This window comes from Tursiops truncatus, chromosome 14, assembly GCF_011762595.2.
Source record: "Tursiops truncatus isolate mTurTru1 chromosome 14, mTurTru1.mat.Y, whole genome shotgun sequence".
Taxonomy (NCBI): domain Eukaryota; kingdom Metazoa; phylum Chordata; class Mammalia; order Artiodactyla; family Delphinidae; genus Tursiops; species Tursiops truncatus.
Window position 1 is genome coordinate 30,310,470 of NC_047047.1, and position 24,719 is coordinate 30,335,188.

General features: G+C 42.9%; 1 protein-coding gene across 1 annotated transcript in view; it reads right to left on the reverse strand.

Moving 5' to 3' along the window:
• ANXA4 (annexin A4) overlaps positions 1-24,719 on the reverse strand; it is a 72,165-nt gene that overhangs the window by 17,183 nt on the left and 30,263 nt on the right. Inside the window, exons 3-9 of the mRNA XM_019942846.3 lie at positions 20,604-20,691; positions 15,917-16,011; positions 11,106-11,219; positions 10,180-10,270; positions 8,509-8,588; positions 7,345-7,401; positions 775-868 (exon numbers count right to left, since the gene is read on the reverse strand). Of these exons, the coding sequence (XP_019798405.1) occupies positions 775-868; positions 7,345-7,401; positions 8,509-8,588; positions 10,180-10,270; positions 11,106-11,219; positions 15,917-16,011; positions 20,604-20,691 (619 nt within the window). The remainder of the gene's footprint in view (positions 1-774; positions 869-7,344; positions 7,402-8,508; positions 8,589-10,179; positions 10,271-11,105; positions 11,220-15,916; positions 16,012-20,603; positions 20,692-24,719) is intronic.

Consider the following 24,719-nt stretch of genomic DNA (forward strand, 5'->3'; position numbering starts at 1 on the left):
AATAAATATTCTACAATCGTATAGTACCTTTTCCCAAAGAAGTTAAAATCACATTAAAGAGACTAGCATTATCAGAAGCAAACTAGAAACTTTACACATAGGAAATAAAATCTGAAATCATCCACTATTCATCTTATGCAACACACCCCCTAAAAAAATCACTTCTATTAGCTTTTTTTTTTTTCTTTGCGATACGCGGGCCTCTCACTGTTGTGGCCTCTCCCGTTGCAGAGCACAGGCTCCGGATGCGCAGGCTCAGCGGCCATGGCTCACGGGCGCAGCCGCTCCGCGGCATGTGGGATCTTCCCGGACCGGGGCACGAACCCGTGTCCCCTGCATCGGCAGGCGGACTCCCAACCACTGCGCCACCAGGGAAGCCCTCTATTAGCTTTTACAACTTGGATGTTAAATAGGAATAAATGTCAACCAACATTTCTATTTTATTGCTTGCTGATGTACTAAAGGTTTTGTCTTATGTAACTAAATTTAAATGGAACTGCTTTAGAAAAAGGACTGACTATGGAGGTCAGTTTCCTACCAACAGGAATTCCAAACTTCTAGGAATATATCTGCTAATTATTCATAATTAATCTTTCAGCAATTGGCCCTCATGCACATTGTTGCACCCATAAATTTCCAAGGTAAGACATCTAAGACAGTTCAGTAAAATTAGATCTTTGTACCAAGTAAAGGGAAAAAGGTTATCAATTACAGGTGATATAGTTTTCACTATCTTTCAAATAGTTTCTTTAGACAATGAGGCAAGTGCCTTACCATGCAACAGATGATTTTGATTCCGGGAACAGAGAACACTTAGAAATTTCACCTCATCTGTCCCCCATTTCTTCTCTCCAGCCTCATACAGGTCCTGAAGCCAAACAAAGTACAAGTTTAAAACACAATGGAGCAGGTGCCAGGACATATGTAAATATTTCCAGAACTTCAGAGAGCAGAGTTAGCTTAGTTTTATTTTGTTGATGATGGCGGTGGAAGTGGTGTTGGCAGTGAGTGGAAATGACTCGGGATTTTTCCTTAGGTATAAAATTAATGGGACTCTATAATATCTCCCTGAGAGTCAGGGCAAACACCAGCAGCTCCCTACATGCAGACTACATGTTTCTGTCTTAAGACCCGAAAGGAATGCCCTAGACTTGGGCTGTCCTATACAGTAGCCACTAGCTACATGTGGCTATTTGAATTTTAATTAATTAAATAAAATTAAAAATTCAACTCCCCAGTCATACTGGCCACATTCCAAGTGCTCAGTGGCTACTTGTGGCTAGTGGCTACCCATACTAGACAGTGCAGATGTAGAACATTTTCAACATCACAGAAAAGTCTATTGGACAACACCACTCTGGAATGATCTGTGATTTGCTTGAGACTACAGAAGGTCTCACAGTAGAACCAGGACCCCATTAGTAATTGCTTATATTCCAACCTGGTAGAAATATAAGAAATTGATTCTGGTTACTTTAACTATATTATTACTTTTTTTTTTTTTTTTGGTTGTGCTGTGAAGCTTGTGGGGTCTTAGTTCCCCGACAAGGGATTAAACCCACTCCCTAAGCAGTGAAAGCGTGGAGTCCTAACCACTGGACCGCCAGGGAGTTCCCTTTAACTATACGGTATTATCGATAAATCAAAACTACTGTTCATAACACCTCACACCCGTTACAATGGCTGCTATTTAAAACAAACAAACAGAAAATAACAAGTGTTAATGAGTATGTGGAGAAATTGGAACCCTTGTGCTATGTTGGTGAGAATGTAAAATGATGCAGCTACTATAGAAGACAGCATGGCTTTTCCTCAAAAAAAGTAAAATGAAATTACCATATGATCTGGCAATACTACTTCTTGGTATATCTCCAAAAAACTTGAAGTTAGGATTTTAAAGAGTTATTTGTATACCCATATTCAAAGCAGCATTATTCACAATAGCCAAAAGGTGGAAGCAACCCAAATGTCCATTGACACATGAATGGATTAATAAAACACGGTATATACACACACAATAGAATACAAGGCAGTCTCAAAAAGGAAGGAAATTCTGACACATGCTACAGCAGAGATGAGGCTTGAGGACATTATGCTAAGTGAAATAAATCAGTCACAAGAAGACAAATACTGCATAATTCTACTTATATGAGGTACCTAGATGCATCAAAATCATGGAGCCCAAAAGTAGAATGATGGTTGCCAGTGACTGGGGCTAGGGGGAAATGAGTTGTTTAACAGGCATAGCGTTTCAGTTGTGCAAGTTCAGAAAAAGTTCTGAAGACTGGCTGCACAGCAATGTGCATATATTTAACACTACTGAACTGTATGCTTAAAAATGGTTAAGATGGTAAATTTTATATGTATTTTATTAAAAAAAAAATTTTAAACCCTACTGTTCATTTATAATCAGCAGCTGGCTTGTTCATTTTCTCAAAATTCCCTACCTTGATACATTGTGTCATTCCTTGGGCTTACCTCCATTTACTCAGCTGTTTCTTCACTTCCTTCTCTAATTCCCACACTATTAAAGAGTCAGTTCATAGGACCGTGGAATTTTAAAGCTGGGAGGGCACAAAAGGTTCATCTAATTCAGTGTTTTTCAAACTTGAATCTCAGCAGGCTTGTGACTGCTTCAATCACTAAAGCATGGTGGCAGTGACACTGATTTCTGAGGCTAGGTCATAAAGGTCAGGCAGCTTTGGTTCTCGTGGAGTGCTGCCTTTCCAGATGGTCCCTCTTGAAATGCAGCCGCCATGATCTGGGAAGCCCACGCCACCTGGAGAGGCCACATGCAAGAGATCCTTTCGAAGCCCCAGATGAGCCCAGCCTTTGAGTCACTGCAGCCCAGACACCAGACACATGAGTGATGGAGCCTTCAACCCCAGCCATTTGAGTCACCTCCAGCTACTCAAGTCTTCCCAGCTAAGACCTCTGACATTGCAGAGAGGAGACAAGCCATCTCACCTGTGCCTTGTGTGGATTATTGGCCCACAGAATCCACGGTCGTACTAAAATGGTAGCTGTTTTATGTCACTGAGTTTGAGGTGGTTTGTTATACAGCAATAGTAACTAGAACATGTGGGCAAGGAATGAACTTTCAATCTGTCACAGAACGATACTTTTGTAAAATACCGTAAGAATGAAGTTGAGTAAAGTTTTAGTAATGGGTAGAAGATGGTATCTTTCTGTGTTAATTAAAAAAAAATAACTAGTGAGGTTGGTCATCTTTTGGTGTATTTGCCATTTCTATTTTTCCTTTTTTTGAGTTGCCTGTTAATACACATGGACCATTTTTTTTTGAGAAATGGGGCATTCTTATTCATAGTATCAAAACTGTAGTTTACTTATGTACTTTATATATTAAGCTTATTATACATAAGGTGAAATTTCTTCCCATTCTATCATTTGATCTTGTAATTTTGTTTGTGGTATTGTTTGCTAAGACAGTGCATTTTTTTTTTTTTTTTTTTTTTAGCCAAACTATCAACCCTTTTCCTTTATGGTTTCTGCCTTAAAAGAAAATGCATACAAAATCCTTTCCCAGCTCCAGATTTAAAAAAGAATATTTAACTATATTTTTATAGTACCTTTATGGCTTGCTTTATTTATGTTAAAAATTTCAATCTATTTGGAGTTTATTACGATGTCAGGTGAAAGTTGGGATCTAACTTTATTGTTTCCCAAATGGTTAGCCAATTGTCCCAACTCCACTGAGTAATCTGTGTTTTCTTCACTGACTTGAAATGCATCTATTCTGTATGTATTCCTGAATATTCTCACATAGGCTTGGTTCTGCTCTTAGACTTTCTAATCATTCCATTGATTTCTCCCTATTCTTACACCAGGACCAGATGCTTTAATTTATTTGTACATTTATTATATATTGAAATATATTTTAGGGCAAATTTGTCCACACCCTTCTTGTTGAGATTCTAATCTCCACAGTGTCTCCTCTATATTCTTCCTCTTCTCTGATTGCTTTGTCCTTTTCTTCTGAACCCTGGAGATTTTTTAGTACTGCCTTCCACAATGATTGTTTTCTGCAATGTCATTTCTGATCATCTCTGCTTCTAATAAACATTTAGATTCTGTCTTTCCTTGTTCCTAAGAACACCTCTCCTCCACTCATGTAGCTCTCTCTTTATCTCTGCTTGCCCTTCATCCAGCTCCAGTTTCATCTCCATTATTTTCTCATTGCATCTTTTTTATTTTTGGCTCTTGTTTAATTAAAATCTGTCGTTCTCTCATTTGTGTCAAGATCCAAAGCGATCTGAAATCTGTCTCTTCCATACAGTGAGCCCATGTTTGCCTCCCTTTGTGGCCCAGTTTGTTCACAGACCACAAAGTGTTTGAGTTGGGATTTGGTGATGTTCATGCTCTTTGATCTTGAAATGATGAACAGTATATCCAGACCTGGTTTTTCCCCCAGAACGAGGTGAAGTGGATTCTCCTTTGAGCTCCTCACTTTTCATTTGGATGAATTTCAAACAGGAGGACATGCTGCTGGTCCAGTGGAGGCACCTGAGACACAGCCCAAGTCTTCCCTGAGGAGTTTCCCCATTTGCAGGAAGCCGCTGTGTCTATTTCCAGTGGGGGCAGGGCGTGTGTGTGTGTGTGTGTGTGTGTGTGTGTGTGTGTGTGTGTGTGTGTGTGTGTGTGTGTGTGTGTGTGTGTGTGTGTTAGCATCTTTTCTGGGGCAGGAATGACTCTCCTGCATCCCTGGCCCAGCTTTGCTGCCCATCTGGCATTTTAATGGCCCTCCTCCACAGTTTCCAGTGTTGATGCAGATTTTTCTCTATTTTTGTATTTCCTGGTTTGTTTGTTTTTCAGAAGGGAATCAAACATGTGCCATCTTCTAACAAAAGCTCCAAGGGGCATTTTAATGTGGCATTAATATCCTACAAATTTCTTTTTAAAGTAGGAATTCTGAATACTGCCTGCTATTTCCTTCAATGCAGTTTTCATACCAAGAATAGATAAAATTGGACTTTTAGATAATAGCCTCTCTATACTTTAAAATTTCTGCCTTTGATAATAAATTACTAGCTAATTCCACTTGTTCTGATAATTCTTTTCATCTCAAACTCATTTACTTTCCTACATCAAAATTCAGCTATAATACCCAAAGTTTGCATATATCCGTTACTGCTGACGTATGTTAAAGAGCGAAGGTTGACCAGGTTTTCCTACTGTCTCATCTTGGAAGAAGAGCTGAAGCCTTGACTGGAGTTGTTCTTAAATTCCTTGCCTCTCTGTAAGACTTGGAGGATCCAGAAAAACCCTATTCTGAGTTCTACTGCTTCTACTCCGTCCAACTTCTCCCAGCCCAAATTTGTTTGGAAGCACCTTTTCATCTGGTCACTTCCAAGGAGAACTGTGCTCCTTGAAGAACTCTCAAGTATTTGTTGAATTGCATGGTTTTCATTGTGTGTATTTTTTTTTAATTTAGGTATAACTGACATATAACGTTATTTTAGTTTCAAGTGTAAAACATAATGATTTGATATTTGTATGTATTGAGAAATGATCATCACAATGAGTCTAGTTATCATCTGGCACCATACACAGTTACGAAATTTTTTTTCTTATGATGAGGACTTTTAAGATCTTTTTCTCTTTGGAACTTTCAAGTATGCAATACAGTGTTATTAACTGCAGTCGCTGTGGTGTACATTATATCCTTATGACTTACTTATTTTATAACTAAGTCTACCTTTTGATCCCCTTCACCCATTTTGCCCACCTCCACCCCTGCCTCTGGCAACCACCAATCTGTTCTCTGTATCTATGAGGTTGGTTTTTTTGGTTGTTGTTTGTCTGTTTAGATTCCACACATAGGTGAGATCATACAGTATTTGTCTTTCTCTTTCTGACTTATTTCACTTAGCATAATGCCCTCCATTCACATTGTTGCAAATAGTAAGATTTCATCCTTTTTTTATGGCTGACTAGCATTATTCCATTGTACATATACACCACAATTTCTTTATCCATTCATCTATTGATGGGCACTTGGGTTGCTTCCATATCTTGGCTATTGTAAATAATACTGCAATGAACAAGGGAGTGCATATATCTTTTTGAGTGTTTTCATTTTTGAGGGGTAAATACCAGAAGTGAAATTGCTGGATCACAAGGTAGTTCTATTTTTATATATTTTTTGAGGGAACTCCATACTGTTTTCCATAGTGGCTGCACCAATTTACATTCCCACCAACAGTGCATGTGGGTTCCCTTTTCTTCACATCCTCGCCAACACTCGTTACATGTTGTCTTTTTGATGACAACCATTCTGACAGGAGTGAGGTGATATCTCACTGTGGTTTTGATTTGCATTTCCCTGATGTCTATTGATGTTGAGCATCTTTTCATGTGTCTGTTGGCCATCTGTATGTCTTTGGAAAAATGTCTATTCAGATCTTCTGCCCATTTTAAAATTGCGTTGTTTGGGTTTTTCCTATTGAGTTGTATGAATTCTTTACATATTTTAGATATTAACCCTTTATTAGATATATGATTTGCAAGTACTTTCTCTCATTTAGTATGTTGCTTTTTCATTTTGTTGATGGTTTCTTTTGCTGTGCAGAAGCTTTTTAGTTTGATGTAGTCCTACTTGTTTATTTTTGCTTCTGTTGCTTTTGCTTTGGTGTCAGATTAAAATAATTATTGCTAAGACCCATATCAAGTAGCTTATCACCTATGTTTTCTTCTAGAAGCTTTACGGTTTCAGGTGTTACTTTCAAGTCTTTAATTCATTTTGAGCGAAGTTTTGTGTATGGTGTAAGGTAGTGGTCCAGTTTCATTCTTTTGTTTGTGGCTTTTCAGTTTTCCCAACAAAATTTATCAAAGAGACTATCTTTTGCCCATTGTATATTCTTGGCGCCTTTGTCATAAATTAATGCATGGGTTTATTTCTCAGCTTTGTATTCTGTTCCATTGATCTGTATGTCTGTTTTAATGCCAATACCGTACTGCTTTGATTACTATAGCTTTATAATATGAATTGCATGGTTTTAAAAAAATCAAACAGATCTGGATTCAAAGAGCACAATTCCACCAGCTATGTGATATTATACAAGTTACTTAAATCTGTGCATCTGTCTCCTAATCTATAAAACAGAAGTAATAACATCTACTTCACAGATCTGTTGTAAGGAAGAAATGTAAAGTAGTTAACACAATGCCTAGCACCTAGTAAACCCACAAAAAGGTGAGAGTGGGTATATATATATATGTGTGTGTGTGTGTGTGTGTGTCCACCAACTAGGACACAGCTAGTGTCCACCAACTAGGGTCTGTCTTATTGGCAAAAGAGAAGAAAGAAGCTGCAGTTCTACTGACCTGGGCATCCTGTCTCACGAGAGCATCATCCAGATAATTTCCTTCATCCCTGCCACCCTGAGGATGAGAAAAACAAACCCTGAGCATGAGAAAAACAAACCAAAGAGACTGAGAGAGGATCCATGAAGATTTGGGAGGTCTGATAAGACAGAGTGTGTGGGAACCCAAGGACATGGTAATTAGACAGAAGGGGTCCTGAGTCCAGCTTAGGGAGAGAGGACAGATGTCTTTGAACGTGCTTGCGATATTCCCACAGTTCTGAGCTGACCGATCAGAAGGCAAGCTTGGTGTGGCTCCCTGATGTTGTGTGGGCGTCTCTGCCAGCTGAAGGGGCAGGAGGACACATATGGCCTGGTGACTGCTCCCTCTGGGACAGTCCTCTACTCCTTCCTCCCCTGCCCCCACTCCTGTGTCTTCCCTGCTGACTTATGCCTTCCTAACTGGCAAATGTACACTGATCAATTCTGCCAAACAGGAGCTGGAAAGACAGGAGAATCAAGAGACTCTGGGGCCAACGGTGGGGGTTTGAGGAGCACCTGAAAGTGCCCCATCCCTCACCAACACCAGCTCACCAGGAAGGCCTTGCAAATCCATCTCTCTTTTCTGGCACCCCTGCTCCCACACTAGCCCAGACCTGCTTTTTTCACAGTATCTGGAATACCGAGGTAACCTTCCTGCCTGGGCTCCCCGCCTCTGGTTCAATTCATCTAACATATCGCTATAACATTACTCTTCCTGGGACTTCCGGGGCAGTCCAGTGCTTAAGACTTCGCCTTCCAATGCAGGTGCGATTCCTGGTCGGAGCTAAGATCCCACACGTGCAAAAAAAACCCGAAACATAAAACAGAAGCAATATTGTAACAAATTCAATAAAGACTTTAAAAATGGTCCACATCAAAAAACAAAAAAACAACTTTAAAACAAACAAAAAAAGAGCACCTGGCATGTATCCGGTGCTTGTATGTATAAATGAGAACAAATGGGCCTACATGACTAGCCAGAGTCTTTAAAGGAGAGAGGATAAAATAACAGAGACCCAAGAAAAACACAGGGGAATATGCCCATTTGGGAGGGTGAAAAGATGAGAAAGGCTGGAAAAATGGGTAGAGAGTAAGTGTCTCAATAACACCCAACCCTCCCCCGCAAAAGGAGGGAGCGACTCACAGCAGACAGAGACACCAGCACGCGCTGGAACATAAGCGACGTGTCAGAGCGAATGTCATCTTCAAGGCTCCGCCCATATTCTAGCAAGAGAGTAAAATCAGTGACATCAGAGTAAAGAACCCTGCCCGGCACCACATCACACCCCAGAGCCTCCCACCCTCTTCAGGACCTGTCTACTGAAGCAGCTCCTTGTGAGGTTTTTCAGCCCACACACAGTTTTCCAAAAACTAAACTCTGGTAAAATGGTCAAGATAAGTTTAGCTTGTCATTAGAGGGGAAAGGAGATGCTCTTTTTCCTTGAATTGGGCAGTTGAGAAGGCCGGGCTGTGATCCCCACTCTGTGGTTCCTACCGTCCAGGGGTTTGTCCTGAACATGGTTGGCAGTGACGCAGAGAAGCAGCTAAGCAGCCCGTGGAAAGGCAAACAGAGTGGGGTTTCTGAACCTGTGTTTGGGGACAAGCCAGGGACTGTCCATAGGGAGAAGTCCTGTATGCGGCAGACGTGGGGAGCCAGCGCTAGAACCAGACTCCCGAGGTTTAGAATCTCCAGATCTGAACACTTACCAAAAAACTCTTATTGTTTTGTTTTCTTTCTACCAAAGTGTATGTGTTTATTACAGAAAACTTAGGAAAAAACAACTAAGTAAAATGAAGGGAGGAAAAGAAAACCTCATCATGAATCTAATCACCCAGAAATAATAATCATTGATAACATTGTGGTGAATATCCTTCCCCATTTCCCCCCATACACACATATTCTTTTTCTTTCTTTGAAAAACGGGATCATAGCATCCCATTTTATGATTTGTCCTTTTCACTTATCCATACACCATACCACTTATTGTAAGTTAATAATATCCTTCAATATACGTTTTGATGACTACATTGTGTGTGTGTACCATATTTTGTTTAGCCAACCTGTTGGACATTTTAAGCTAATATAAGCAACACTGTGTGATCTAAACCTTTGTGCATTTTTATTATATTCTTAGGGTAAAAAGGTAGGCATCTTTTAAAGGCATGTATTGATGTATTGTTCTCTGGAGAATTTTTTTTTTTTTTTTGTGGTACGCGGGCCTCTCACTGTTGTGGCCTCTCCCGCCGCGGTGCACAGGCTCCGGATGCGCAGTCTCAGCGGCCATGGCTCACGGGCCCAGCCGCTCCGCGGCATGTGGGATCCTCCCGGACCGGGGCACGAACCCGTGTCCCCTGCATCGGCAGGCGGAGCTCGCAACCACTGCGCCAACCAGGGAAGACCCTGGAGATTCTTAAGAGGGGAGCAAGTGGTTATCCCTCTGAGGTGGCTGCAGGACCTATAGTCCAGTCTGAAGGTAAGAAGTTGGGCAAGACTGCTCCTCCAGGCCATTCCCTGGAATGCTAAGATTCAATGGCACCACCACTTTTGAACAAGCACCTTTGATTCTCTGCTTGATATAAGGACCCCTTTCCAGCTTTCAGGGTAATAAAACCCTGGGTAGCCTAAGTAGAGTGGCAGGTGCATCTAAGAAGTCTTGAAAAGCCAACAGTCATTTGTGTAGACAGGGATCTGCCTGAAGGCAGAGCTTGGAACTGAGGATCCCTCATGGTCAGTGTTTCAGTGGGTAACCACCTGCTGTTACTCTAGGTCTCAGAGAACAGGGCCTCAGCCAGGGCCACTGAGGATGCTACATACGCAGCTGGTAGGTCTGGTTTATGCGCCGGATCTCCTCGGGCATCCGGGAGGCCAGGATCTCAATCAGGCAGCCCTCATCCGTGCCTGCGCCCTAAATGCAAAACCCAGAGGAGAGGGCTATGAGTCAGTTTACCAAGTTGAGTCCCACACACAGGAGGAATACAACCAGGAATCTGCAGAGAATAAAAACAACTCACCAAGTTCTAGCAACAGGATTTGCTCCTTTTTAACTGTCCGACCCAAATTCCAACATGTTTACTACAATCATTATTAGTCATAACATACATTTATAGGCTGTTTCTATGTGCTGGTTAGGGACAGTTTCTGCCCTCTGGGGGCTGTCTTTCCTTGCCCTCCCCTGTACTTTTCCTTTGCAGGGCAGAATCTTCTGGCAAAGGCTGTTATCTCTTTGTTTTTCCAGAGACTAGCCCAGAACCTTCCACGAGGCTGAGTATTTACTGACATGGTGGAGGAGGGTAGTTGTATTTGAATTTCATACTTGGTCATTAACAATCGGCAGACCCTGGGGTAGGGCACAGTGGATCCAGCATCCAGCTGAGAACACTTTACCAGTTCTGAGCAGACCGAGAGGCCCCCAAGATGTCAGTCAGAAGTTTCATATCTCAAAAGTAGCTAATACAGCAAGAAAGCTTCTGGAGCTGCACCAAAAGCACAAGTTTAATCAGTCCCCAGTGAGCCACAGGGAAGAACAAATGATTCCTTAACCTCTGGAGAGACAACTTTTAAATTACAGTGGCTAGAATGCAATGTCATGTTTTCAAGTTGTCATAAATGCAGGAAAATCTTTCTCCTATATCTCCTCCTCCCCACTCTCAGGAGGCCTCTATCACTGATTCTTGAGAAAGCCCGCCAGCAGCCAGCATTTACACAAACAGCACCGAGAGCAGGAGGGGAGGACCACGAACCTTCAAGGCCTTTCGCAGCTCCTGCACGTCGTACAGCACCGTGGGCGTCATCATCCCCAAGATCACCTGCTCGAAGTTGCCACTCAGTTCTGACTTCAAGTCGTCCATCAGGTCCTGGGACACAAGAAAGCACGCTGCTTAACTGCTACAGTAACGGAAACCAGCCACCCTCAGAGGGGTCCAGGGACGGCTGGGGGCTCCAAGACCCTTTCAGGGGCTGGTGTGCACAAAACCAACTTCGTAATAACACTAAGACGTGGGATCTGACTTTACACGCTCATCCTCTCACAGTTGTCCAGGGAAGCTTTCCAAAGGCTACTCGGTACGTCTACAGATCTACAGTTATGCGAAAAGGCTATTAAAATACTCCTCCCGGGCTTCCCTAGTGGCGCAGTGGTTGAGAGTTCGCCTGCCGATGCAGGGGATACGGGTTCGTGCCCCGGTCCGGGAGGATTCCACATGCCGCGGAGCAACTGGGCCCGTGAGCCATGGCCGCTGGGCCTGCGCGTCCGGAGCCTGTGCTCCGCGACGGGAGAGGCCACAACAGTGAGAGGCCCGCGTATTGCAAAAAAAAAAAAATAATAATAATAATAAAATATTCCTCCCTTTCCCAACTACCTATCTGTACAAGACCAGATTTCCTTCCTACTTCAACCAAAACCACATATCGCAACAAGTTGAAAGCAGAAGCAGTTATGAGAATCCAGGGTATTCCATTAAGCAGACATTAAAGAGATTTGCAAAATATTAAAAGAATGCCAATCCTCTCACTAATTTTTTCTCTTTTGGAATATAAAGCTATTTTTTTCCTAAAATCGTTATTTATGTTAACATGTAATATGTTTTTATAGATTTTTAAATAAGTTAACAAATACCTATTTTTAAATGTCCTTAATTTAAATTAAGTTTTAATTTTTAAAATGGTTAACATCAATAGATGTAACCCACAAAAACAGAAAGGTCCTCAATAATTTAAGAGTGTAAAGGGGTTCCAACATCAGTGTATTCGCTCACTTAACAATATACCCTGAATGTATTTCCAAGTCAATATTTACCTACAACATTTTTAACAGCTGCAGAAATTTCCATATGTAGAGGCAATATAATTTCTTTAATAAGACCCCCGTTCTATTTTTCTACTATTCTTCTAAACAAGCATTTAGCTGCATCCTTGTGATCATTCATGATTATTTCTTAACGCTCAATGATTAAAAAGAAATGCAATTATTTGGACAAAGGACCAATTTCTTTTTTTGTGTGTGTGTAAACAGCTCCATGAGTTTTTACTAGACATTTTTTTAACCCACAAAAATGGAATTATATCAACCGCATTTTTCTTTTTTTATACAGCAGGTTACTAGTCATCAATTTTATACACATCAGTGTATACATGTCAATCCCAATCGCCCAATTCAGCACACCACCATCCCCAACCCCCCACAGTTTTCCCCCATTGGTGTCCATACGTTTCTTCTCTACATCTGTGTCTCAAATTCTATTCTGCAAACCGGTTCATCTGTACCATTTTTCTATGTTCCACATACATGCGTTAATATACGATATTTGTTTTTTCTTTCTGACTTACTTCACTCTGTACGACAGTCTCTAGATCCATCCACGTCTCTACAAATGACCCAGTTTCGTTCCTTTTAATGGCTGATTAACATTCCATTGAATATATGTACCCCACATCTTCTTTAATCATTCATCTGTCGATGGGCATTTAGGTTGCTTCCATGACCTGGCTATTGTAAATAGTGCTGCAATGAACATTGGAGTGCATGTGTCTTTCTGAATCATGGTTTTCTCTGGGTATGTGCCCAGTAGTGGGATTGCTGGGTCGTATGGTAATTCTATTTTTAGTCTTTTAAGGAACCTCCATACTGTTCTCCATAGTGGCTATATGAATTTACATTCCAACCAACAGTGCAAGAGGGTTCCCTTTTCTCCACACCCTCTCCAGCATTTGTTGTTTGTAGATTTTCTGATGATGCCCATTCTAACTGGTGTGAGGTGATACCTCATTGTAGTTCTGATTTGCATTCCTCTAATAATTAGTGATGTTGAGCAGCTTTTCATGTGCTTCTTGGCTATCTGTACGTCTTCTTTGGAGAAAAGTCTATTTAGGTCTTCTGCCCATTTTTGGATTAGGTTGTTTGTTTTTCTAATATTGAGCTGCATGAGCTGTTTCTATATTTTAGAGATTAATCCTTTGTCAGTTGATTCGTTTGCAAATATTTTCTCCCATTCTGAGGGTAGTCTTTTCGTCTTGTTTATGGTTTCCTTTGTTGTGCAAAAGCTCTGAAGTTTCATTAGGTCCCATTTGTTTATTTTTGTTTTTATTTCCATTACTCTAGGAGGTGGATGAAAAAAGATCTCTGTTAAACATTTCTGGCATCTTCTTGATCTTTGCCTCCATTCTTTTTCCGAGGTCCTGGGATCATCTTCACTATCGATATTCTGAATTCTTTTTCTGGAAGGTTGCCTATCTCCACTTCATTTAGTTGTTTTTCTGGGGTTTTATCTTGTTCCTTCATCTGGTACATAGCCCTCTGCCTTTTCATCTTGTCTATCTTTCTGTGAATGTGGTTTTTGTTCCACAGGCTGCAGGATTGTATTTCTTCTTGCTTCTGCTGTCTGCCCTCTGGTGGATGAGGCTATCTAAGAGGCTTGTGCAAGTTTCCTGATGGGAGGGACTGGTGGTGGGTAGAGCTGACTGTTGCTCTGGTGGGCAGAGCTCAGTAAAACTTTAATCCCCTTGACTGTTGATGGGTGGGCCTGGGTTCCCTCCCTGTTGGTTGTTTGGCCTGAGGCAACCGAACACTGGAGCCTACCTGGGCTCTTTGGGGGTAATGGCGGACTCTGGGAGGGCTCATGCCAAGGAGTACTTCCAAGAACTTCTGCTGCCAGTGTCCTTGTCCCCACGGTGAGCCACAGCCACCCCCGGCCTCTGCAGGAGACCCTCCAACACTAGCAGGTATGTCTGGTTCAGTCTCCCCTTGGGTCACTGCTCCTTCCCCTGGGTCCTGATGTGCACAGTACTTTGTGTGTGCCCTCCAAGAGTTGAGACTCTGTTTCCCCCAGTCCTGCTGAAGTCCTGCAATCAATTCCCACTAGGCTTCAAAGTCTGATTCTCTAGGAATTCCTCCTCCCGTTGCCGGACCCCCAGGTTGGGAAGCGTGACGTGGGGCTCAGAACCTTCACTCCAGTGGGTGGACTTCTGTGGTATAAGTGTTCTCCAGTCGGTGAGTCACCCCCAGCAGTTATGGGATTTGATTTTACTGTGATTGCGCCCCTCCTACCGTTTCATTGTGGCTTCTCCTTTGTCTTTGGATGTGGGGTATTTCTTTTGTTGAGTTCCAGTGTCTTCCTGTCGATGACTGTCCAGCAGCTAATTGTGATTCTGGTGTTCTCACAAGAGGGAGTCCAAAGGACCAATTCCTAAAGACATTTAGTCACATTTCCTCCTAGAACAGGTCAGAGAATTTAAGAACCTGCTTAAGATCAACCGATAGGGAGTTGATTTGGTTTCAAGTTCCGATCTCAGATTCTCACAAAAATATAGTGTCTGCAACACTATATTTCAGTCTATTGTGCATATTTTTATGTTACATCCACACGTATCAAATAGATGAATGAACAAATAAATTAGCGTTCAGTCACTCCATTAAGGTTGGTCATCTAAACAAACTGCTGTCAGATCAGCTTAGTTCTGAAGCTGAATAATCAACCCCAAATGTGTGGCAACACTTTGTCTCTAGCTCACACATCTCATGCATGTTCATTAAATTTCCTTGGGGATGGAGAAGAGCTTAAAATGCCCAGAAGGTACTCTGAGCAATCTGAGGGAGGAATCCCATTGGTGCCCAGCCAAGGTTTGCATATAGATGCTCCCGGGAAGAGCTGAGCCAGCCGTGCCCCACCCAGCAGCTTAATGCCTGCCTTTGAGAGGCAGCCCGTCTGACTAGCTTTTATAAAATTATCCAAGAATAGAAATACTTATCATGGAGTTAACAGCACTCTGAGACCTGGAAGCACTCACTGATAACATTACCTCAATAAAAAGATTCTCTAATCACACAGATGGGCTTCCAGTGATGTGGAAAGATTGGGTCAATGACCCTGGTAAGTAAGCTGTTGAAAACGAGACTGAGACAGGGTTGCTCAGGGGTGTGGAATTCAGAGAGGAAGGGGAAAACATGGTGAGTGAACCGCCTTTGAATGCATAAGCCACTAAAATACACACACACACACACACACAGAGCCCCATTCTAGAACTGGAGGGGGTGGCTCTCAATTAAGGATCATTCAAAGGAATGAATATATACTACAAAGGGGTTTATGTAGAAGAGTTGGATAGACCCTAAATCCTCGGAGAGCCTGTTTAGAACAAACTGCATTTAAACATTTTAGTCAGTTTGGAGGATCTTCATTAGCACGTGGCCTAAAGGAAAGGCCAAGGGAAGCAACACTGAAATCTGTGCCCTGCCCAGTGCTCCAAAGGGTAGGGGGCTGAGTCCATTCCACAACCAAGTCCCTGAAAGGACTTGTGGGGGAAGAGACTAAACTTAGCCTTGAATTTTGTGAATCAAGAGCTCCCTGAAATCACTTCTGGCTATGGACAGTGGAGGAACTCTTGAACGTGTTGAAAGTGTTTTTTGTTTTTTGTTTTTTCCAAGAACATCTTTACACAAGGCAAAGGATCCATCTTTTAAAAACCAAGGGCCACTACTTCAGGATTCAAGAAGGAAGGGGCCCCTGCTCCCTTACTGCTGACAGGTCCCTTGTCAAGCCAGAGAGCTGCTACCTACCCTGCCGATGGTGGTCTTGTAGGCCGTCCTGATTTCCTGGCGCTGGGCCGTGTTGCGATAGGCCAGGACGTTGATGATGGCGTCTTCATCCGTGCCTGGTGAGGAGCGGAGACAGGGAGTGAGTGTGATTTGAGAGAGGAATGAGACAATGGGTTCCTCTGCGGACACTGGTGTAACCCAAACACACGCAGAGAGCTTTCTAAGAAAAGAAGTTCTTGTTCAGAGGGTTTGTCTATTTTGGTGGGAAAACAGACACTAGATTAGAGTCTCGGTCTCTCCTTTCATTAGCTATTTTTTTTTTTAACATCTTTACTGGAGTATAGTTGCTTTACAATGGTGTGTTAGTTTCTGCTGTATAACAAAGTGAATCAGCTATACATATACATACATCCTCATATCCCCTCCCTCTTGAGCCTCCCTCCCACCCTCCCTATCCCACCCCTCTAGGTGGTCGCAAAGCACCGAGCTGATCTCCCTGTGCTGTGCAGCTGCCTCCCACTAGCTATCTATTTTACATTTGGTAGTGTATATATGTCCATGACACTCTCTCACTTCATCCCAGCTTACCCTTCCCCCTCCCCATGTCCTCAAGTCTATTCTCTATATCTGCGTCTTCATTTCTGTCCTGCCCCTAGGTTCTTCAGAACCTTTTTTTTTTTTTTAGATTCCTTATTTATGTGTTAGCATACGGTATTTGTTTTTCTCTTTCTGACTTACTTCACTCTGTATGACAGACTCTAGGTCCATCCACCTCACTACAAATAACCCAATTTCGTTTCTTTTTATGGCTGAGTAATATTCCATTGTATATATGTGCCACTAAATGAAAGAGTTAACTTCTCTGAGCATTAGTTTCCTTATCTATGAATGTGAGTGATCATTGTACTTTCCCTCTTTAGATCGCCCATATTTATCTTCCACGTTCTTGCCTTTCTCTCCTCACTTTTATCTCTTTATCGTCTCCTCTGAGTTTCAAAACAGTTCAAACCTGTCTTTTAATTCATGATTTGGCACTTCACAGGGTTTAAATTGGCTGCTCATTGTATCCACTGCGTTTTAAGATCTGTATTTGTGTTTTTCTTTTCTAAGCTCTCTTTCCTGATCTCTGATCAGGAAACTTTTTATAACTGCCCATGAATTCCCATGATGCAATATCCTACCAAAACTTTTCACTATGAGTTACAGTTTTTAAAAAAATATTTTTAAAAGATTATCTTTGCTCTTTTTAAAAAATTTATTTGGCTGTGTCGGGTCTTAGCTGCAGCATGCAGGGTCTTTGTTGAGGCATGTGGGATCTACTGTTGTGGTGCGAGGGCTCTTCATTGTGGTGCATGGGCTTCTCTCTAGTTGTGGTGTGCGGGCTCTAGAGCGCATGGGCTCAGAAGTTGCGGCACGCGGGCTAATTTGTCCAGCAGCATGTGGGATCTTAGTTCCCCGACCAGGGATCGAACCCGCATCCCCTGAATTGGAAGGCAGATTCTTAACCACTGGACCATGAGGGAAGTCCCTGAATTACAAATTTAAAATATCTTAAATTTTGTTTGCCTGTTTCTTGCAGCAGCTTTTACAGGCGACTTTCACAGCTGGATGTTCATGTATGCTGGGTGAGTTTTCCATTTTCCCATATACTGTATGGGAAGATGTGATGAGTTATAGGAGAGTCTATTGAAATATTTCAGGAAGAAATCAAAAAATGTATAGATTTACGAGTTATTCTTTGCAAAATTAGAGATCTAGAAAAATGTGAGGTGTACGGAGGAAGCTATAGAGGTTTTTTTTGTTTTTTGGGGTATTTTTATTTATGGCTGCATTGGGTCTTTGTTGCTGTGTGCGGGCTTTCTCTAGTTGTGGCAAGCAGGGGCTACTCTTTGTTGCGGTGCACGGGCTTCTCACTGCAGTGGCTTCTCTTGTTACGGAGCATGGGCTCTAGGCGCACGGGCTTCAGCAGTTATGGCACGTGGGCTCGGTAGTTGTGGCTCGCCAGCTTAGTTGCTCTGCGGCATGTGGGATCTTCCCAGACCAGGGCTCAAACCCGTGTCCCCCACATTGGCAGGTGGACTCCCAGCCACTGCGCCATCAGGGAAGCCCGCTATAGAGTTTTAAGTTTACATAACTTAGTGACCTACTCTGTTCTCTCAGGGGGGAAAAAAAAAGAAAGAGGGTAATAGATACAACCATCCTTTTTCCAGGAGAACTCTCAGCTGGTGGGAGAAGGTTCATTGCCTTTTGCTTTTTTAACCAGTTTTTGTGAAAGGCACCACCACTCTTCCGGTCTGTCAGGCTTGAACCCTCAAAATAGCTTTGATTATTTTACCTGCTCTCTTCCTTCACATTCAGATTTCCTGTCAAGTCATGCAAAATCTAGCTCTAAAACCCTTTTTGTATCTGTCCCCTCTTTTTAATTCCTATGACAACCACTCCAGTTCAGCGTTTCTTCTTAGACAACTTAAAGTCTGCTAAGTAGTAGTCTCACTTCCTAATTGGTCTTTCCAACGTCTTGCTAGATTCATTTTTCTAAAACAACAAACTCTCACAGTGTCCCTCCCCTGCTCAGGATACACGATGGCTCCCCACCATTTGCTGGATTTACTATCTGCACTGCTGTCTGGCATTTGGGACTCTCCACCATACCCCATTCACTATTGTAAATATCCACATAAAAAGTTACAGGCAGCCAAATCCAGAGACTTAGCTCCTGAATTCCTGTACTTGACCCAACTACACTGCACTCCTTTCTCCTGACCTCCTTCATTACCAGTCTATGGGCTTAGGTCTCCCTAAACCCCTCCATCTAGCATCCTGATTCTGGCATTTGTTGTTTCCTGGACAATGCCTCTGGGTCATCCTCCCATGTCAGTAGCATCCTCAGGACCCGCCCCATGGTACCTGCCTTCCCAGAAGTCACCTAAAAAGTCAGCTCCTGCTTTGTAAGTACATCCTGCTGCAAGCCATGTATTTACATGGCCTGCAGCTAAGTGTCTCAGCTAAAATGCAAAACAGGGCAATGCTCACACTCATCCCATGCCTTTGCTCACACTGTTCCGTTCACCTGAAACCCATTCTCTCTTATCTATTTATTTACTTACTGAATAAATTTAACTCATCTCCCAAGGCCCATCTCAATTTCTACATCCTCCAAGAAGTGTTGCCTGATGCTCTCAAATGACATGTGACCTCTCTGACTCCTAATGGGATCTTACTTGTGCCCCTCCCGTCGCTATCATATTATGAACCGATCATGTTTCTGCGCATGCCTTGGCTGCCTAGCATCCGTGGACGACTGAACCACAGGACTAGGTTTATAGTCCTTGTCTCCTCTAACCTTCACTGGCCCACACAGCGAGCACTGAAAATGGTTTGTTGTATCCAATGCCTCCTGACTCTGAGAATTCCGAATGCCATGTGGTCTACGTTCTGAATTATGGTGTTCTTGCTATCCACCAAAGAATTAGGATACCCCTGAAAAAAAGGGCGGGCCGAGTACCTTTTCCATTTTATTTATAAAAAGGGAAAATGATAGATTCAGGGTAATGTCCTGTTCAGAGGTGGGCAGCAGCACAGCACAGCACAGCCGGCTTGAGTTCCGGCTCTGGAGTCGGACTGCCTGGAATTGCCTAGAATCCTGACACGTACAACCCCAGACACCTCGGGCAAGTTAGCTCATCTCCCTAAAGCTCAACTTTCTCATTAGTTAAACAAGCTGCTGTCAGAATTAAAACATAATCTATGTAACACATTGTGCCTGACACACAGTAGAGCTTAATAAATGCTCATTATTATTGTTCCTGTTAGTAGCATTGGGGCTAAGGTGAATTCTTCTTGGATAGAAAAACTGGGAAATAATGCCTCATGGTCAAACGTTTTTATCCAAATCTTGAGGAGATTCTAAATAGCAGCTATGAAACAGAGAGCACTTCTCTGGCCAAATGTCCACTCAGGCAAGTTTGGAGGCAGGGTCTAAGTCAGCATAACCTGCAGTGCCCGGGCATGGCTGTGCCCACCCAGTGGGAAGCCTTTGCCCACGGGAGCTACCAGAGGGTGGTGCACTGGAAGACAAGCCCTTCTGGTCACGTACGCACAGCCTTCTCACCTAAAATCCCACATGCTACACGGGGGTACTGACCTAGCTGTGCGTATTACAGCAGCAACAGGCGGGGGGCTGACTCAAGGGAAAGAACATGGACTTTGAGCTGGCAGGCTCTGCTGAGTGTGACTCATGACTCAGTTCCACTTACTCTGTGCCTTCCTATGTTACTTCTCTGAGTCTCAGTTTCACATCTGTAAAATGGGGCGAAAATAACAATAGGACCAGCTGCTTTCACTACATCACAGGATTATCGCACGTATTCGTTCAGATGTTTGTCAAAGTGCTTTGTAAACCTTCTGGCACGACATGCATACATGGGTTAACTGGAAAACAAATACATTTCTCAAATCTGATATATAGATTCATAATACCAGAATGTAAAACAGATTTAAATTATCAGGGAAGTCCAGAATGAGTTCATAACACTTAAAATTCTTAGTAAAAAACCCTCTCGTCTAGTTTGCCTTGAAAAGTCAACTTGTTCCCATTGTGTTTTCTTAGCCTGAGACGTACTCACAGTTGCCTGTGGACACAACACCCTCTGGGTGACTCTGTCATGCACAGCACGTGAGGGGTGTTTACCTCCAGTGGGACACTTACCGAGACCTTTCATGGCCTTCCTCAGGGTCTGGGCATCTTCAGTGGCACTGAAGCCTGAAGCAGCTTTGACGGTGCCTCCCTTGGCTGCCTGAGTGCACAGAGAAAGATGGTGACTGAGAGGCGCTTCTCACCAGCATGGCGCCATCTCACACAGCAAGTTTGCTGAGCACCCACCATGGGCCAGACACTCTTCCAGGTGCTGGGACACGGCAGTGACTGTGGGAGATGAGGCTCTTGCTCCCCTGGAGCTGATGTTCAAGTTCAGCAGGAAGCAGACAGCAAACGAGCCGACAAACAAATATTCCACCAGGCGGCCGGTGGTGAGAAGGGCTACAGGGCAGACAGAGAGGTCCTGGAGGGGCTGCTCTGAGGAGTGACATTCAGGCTGAGGTCTGAGTGACAGGAAACAGCTGACTGTGCAAAGATCAGGGGAAAGTGTTACAGGTAGAGGAAACAGCTGAGACAAAGGCACTGAGGCTGGAGCTGCCTTCTGCGGGAGGAGTGGGACAGAGGCCAGTGTGGCTTGAGTTGGTGGGCAAGCTGGGGAGTGGTAAGATAAGTTACACCATTACCTACAAAGTAATCTTGTCTCCCCTGAAAGGGGAAAATCAAACCTGAGTTCAATCAAGCCTCTAAGGCCAAATACCAATTTATGGTAAATAGGAGAAAGAGGAAAGAGGAAAATGTTAACCCACCCCACAGGGCTGTAACCAGCACAATCCAGACTGTGAGAAACACTACTTGATGAACGATCTAGTTTCTTCAACAAAGAAACTGCAAGGAGAATTAGAAAAGAGAGAGATGGAGGGACTTCCTTGGTGGCGCAGTGGTTAAGAATCCGCCTGCCAATGCAGGGGACACGGGTTCGAGTCCTGGTCCGGGAAGATCCTACATGCCGCGGCGCAACTAAGCCCGTGCGTCACAACTACTGAGCGCACGTGCCACAACTACTGAAGCCCACGTGCCTAGAGCCCGTGCTCTGCAACAAGAGAAGCCACCGCAATGAGAAGCCCGCGCACCGCAACGAAGAGTAGCCCCCGCTCGCCGCAACTAGAGAAAGCCCGCGCGCAGTGATGAAGACCCAACGCAGCCAAAAATAAATAAATTAAATTAAATAATTTTTTTTTAAAAAAAGAGAGAGAGAGAGAGATGGAGGGGAAATATAGCTTAAAAGAGATTTAAAATGCACATCAATAATCATAATGGGTGAACTTATTGGGATCCTGAATCAAACACTAAAAAAAAATGACATTTATGAGACAGTTGGACATTGAACACTGACTTGATATTTGATGCCATTAAGCAACTAGTGTTAACGGTATGATAATGGTATTGTGGTTATATTTTACTTTTTTAAGAGTCTGAATCTTATACACACTGAAAGAGTTTATAGATGAGAGGATAAGATGTCTAGAATTTGCTTCAAAATAACGGGTTGGGGGAAGTAAGTGGAGGTAAAGAAGAAACAAGGCTGACCATGAGTTAATAATTACTGAGTTATTATTATGTAATATAATAGTTACTGACCATGAGTTAATAATAATTATAGGTACAAAGGGGTTCTTTTTAATATTTGGTCTACTTTTGTATGTGTTCACCTTTTTCCATAATAAAAACTTTAAAAATGAAAAAGAAAGAAAATCAGAGAGGTTTCAAGGGCAGAACAAGAACCTTCACAAGCCAGTGAGGAGTTTCTGTTTTATTCTAAATGCAGTAGGAGGCACTGGCAGGTTTTCAGCAAAGGGATGGACGAGATGATCTGATTTACATGTTAAAAAGATCACTTGGGCTGCTGTAGGGAGATACAGAGACTAGTTGAGAATCTGGGCCATGATCCAGGGATATGATGATAGACGAGGGTGAAACAGTAAAAATGGAAAGAGACAGACAGACTCAGCACATGTTTTGGAGCAAAGGCGGCAGAACTTGCCAATGGACTGATGTGGGAGGTGAGGAAAGAAAAGAAGCAAGTGTAACTCTAAATCTTTTTCCCTGAGCAGCCAAGCAGAGAGTGGCATCCTCTACCCAGATGGGGAATGCTGGAGGACTACCAGATTTGGGATGGCAGTGGGGAGTGGGATTTAGAAGTTCTATTTTCAAAATGTTAAGTTTGGGATGTCCATTAAACATCCAAGTGGAGTTGTCAAAAGGATGGCTGGTTATACAACGTAAATCTAGAGGGCAAGTCTAGAGTAATAAATTCAGGACACATCAGCGTTTGGATGGTATTGGACGAAATGACCTAGGGAGAAAGTGAAGAACAGGGGTCCTAGGACAAGCCTGGGCCTCTCCAGCAGAGAAGGACCGGAATGGATAACCAAGAAGGACTGGTCCTTGATGTATAAAGAAAACCAGGACTGTGTGTTGTCCAGAGGCTGAGGAAGGAGGAAGATGTCAGTGCCTGCTAAGGTAGGTGTGAGTAGAGGACACAGAAGGGATGGTCAGATTGGGCAACACGGAAGGTCCTGGTGATCCTGATAAAGGCTTCTGCAGTGGAATGGAGGGGACAGAAGCCTGACCAAGTGGCAGAGGGAAGGATGGGAAGTCACGAGGAGGAGACGGCAGTCTAGACACTGGAGATGAGGATTAGCATCACCGGAAACGACCAGCATGCCTTAAAGTGAGAAATACTCTGATGCATACAAGGGACAAAAAGTTAGTGAATCTGGGCTTCCCTGGTGGTGCAGTGGCTGAGAGTCCGCCTGCCGATGCAGGGGACACGGGTTTGTGACCCGGTCCGGGAAGATCCCACATGCCGCACAGCGGCTGGGCCCGTGAGCCATGGCCGCTGAGCCTGCGCGTCCGGAGCCTGTGCTCTGCAGCGGGAGAGGCCACAACAGTGAGAGGCCCGCGTAACGCAAAAAAACAAAAAACCAAACCAAACAAACAAAAAAAAAGTTAGTGAATCAGACCCTCTGCATATACAGACTACAAATTAAAAACATCAACAAGTAAAACATGGGTTAGTAACCAGTAGGTACCATTCAGTTGACTTATGATTTAGAGATAATGTACTGATTAAGATCGAGGTGCCCTGAGTATTTCTAATCTATTTACTAATTTATTAATGTTATTTATGTACGTGAGGCAGCAAAGAGAAACATAATTCAGTACAAAAGATAAATAAATAGATGAAGAAGTTCAGTGACAGGACACAAAGCATAGAAAATTACAGTAAAGAAGGGGGTAGAAAGGAAACGGAAACAGAGACCTTAAGGGCCTGTGTAATTATTCGACATGAGCCACAGATTTCTCTGTCTAGAAGCCAAACAAGAGGGAACTGTAACCAAAAATGAGATTCACAGTGTCCATAAAAGGCAAAGAGATCAATTGCACCGAATTGCATCCCCAAAGAAAGATATGTTGAAGTCCTAACCCCCAGTACCTCAGAATGTGCCCTTGTTTGGAAATACTGTCATTACAATGAATTAATTAATTGTGATTAATTAAAGCAAGATGAGGAAGCCGCTAATTCAACATGACTGGTGTCCTTCTTAGAAAACAGCACGTGAAGACAAAGACACTCAGGGAGAACACCACATGATAATGTGTTGTTGACTCCAATGTCTGTCAAAAAATGCCTAAGATTGCTAGCAAACCACCAGAAGCTAGAAAGAGACAAGGAAGAATTCCCCTACGGATTTCAGAGGGACCATGGCCCTGCCAACATCTTGATTTTGGATTTCTAGCCTCCAGAAATACAAGACAACATATTTCTGTTATTTTAAACCACCCAGTTTGCGGTGCTTTGTTACGGCAGCCTCAGGAAATTCATGCAGGCATTCTACTTGTTTTCTTCTACTGTATATCTGTAGTAATAAGCAAGCTGTGCTTTGCTGTCAGCATTCCAAATGGCCTAGCTCAGCTCTTGACCCCACCAAGACAGCTTTCTGAGTCAAATGTCTCTCAATGTTCTTCTGGAACTCCAGTGTTGAAAAAATTTTGGATGGTACTTAAACACTCTATTTGACTTTTAAAGCAAATTGCATTGCTGAGGGACACTAGTATGGGATTAAAATTAATATCTAACAAGATGAATCGATAGAGAAATGTGCAAAGATAATACAGCTTATCTATCAGCATCTTTTTTCCAGAACAAGCCCAGAAAATTGGTTC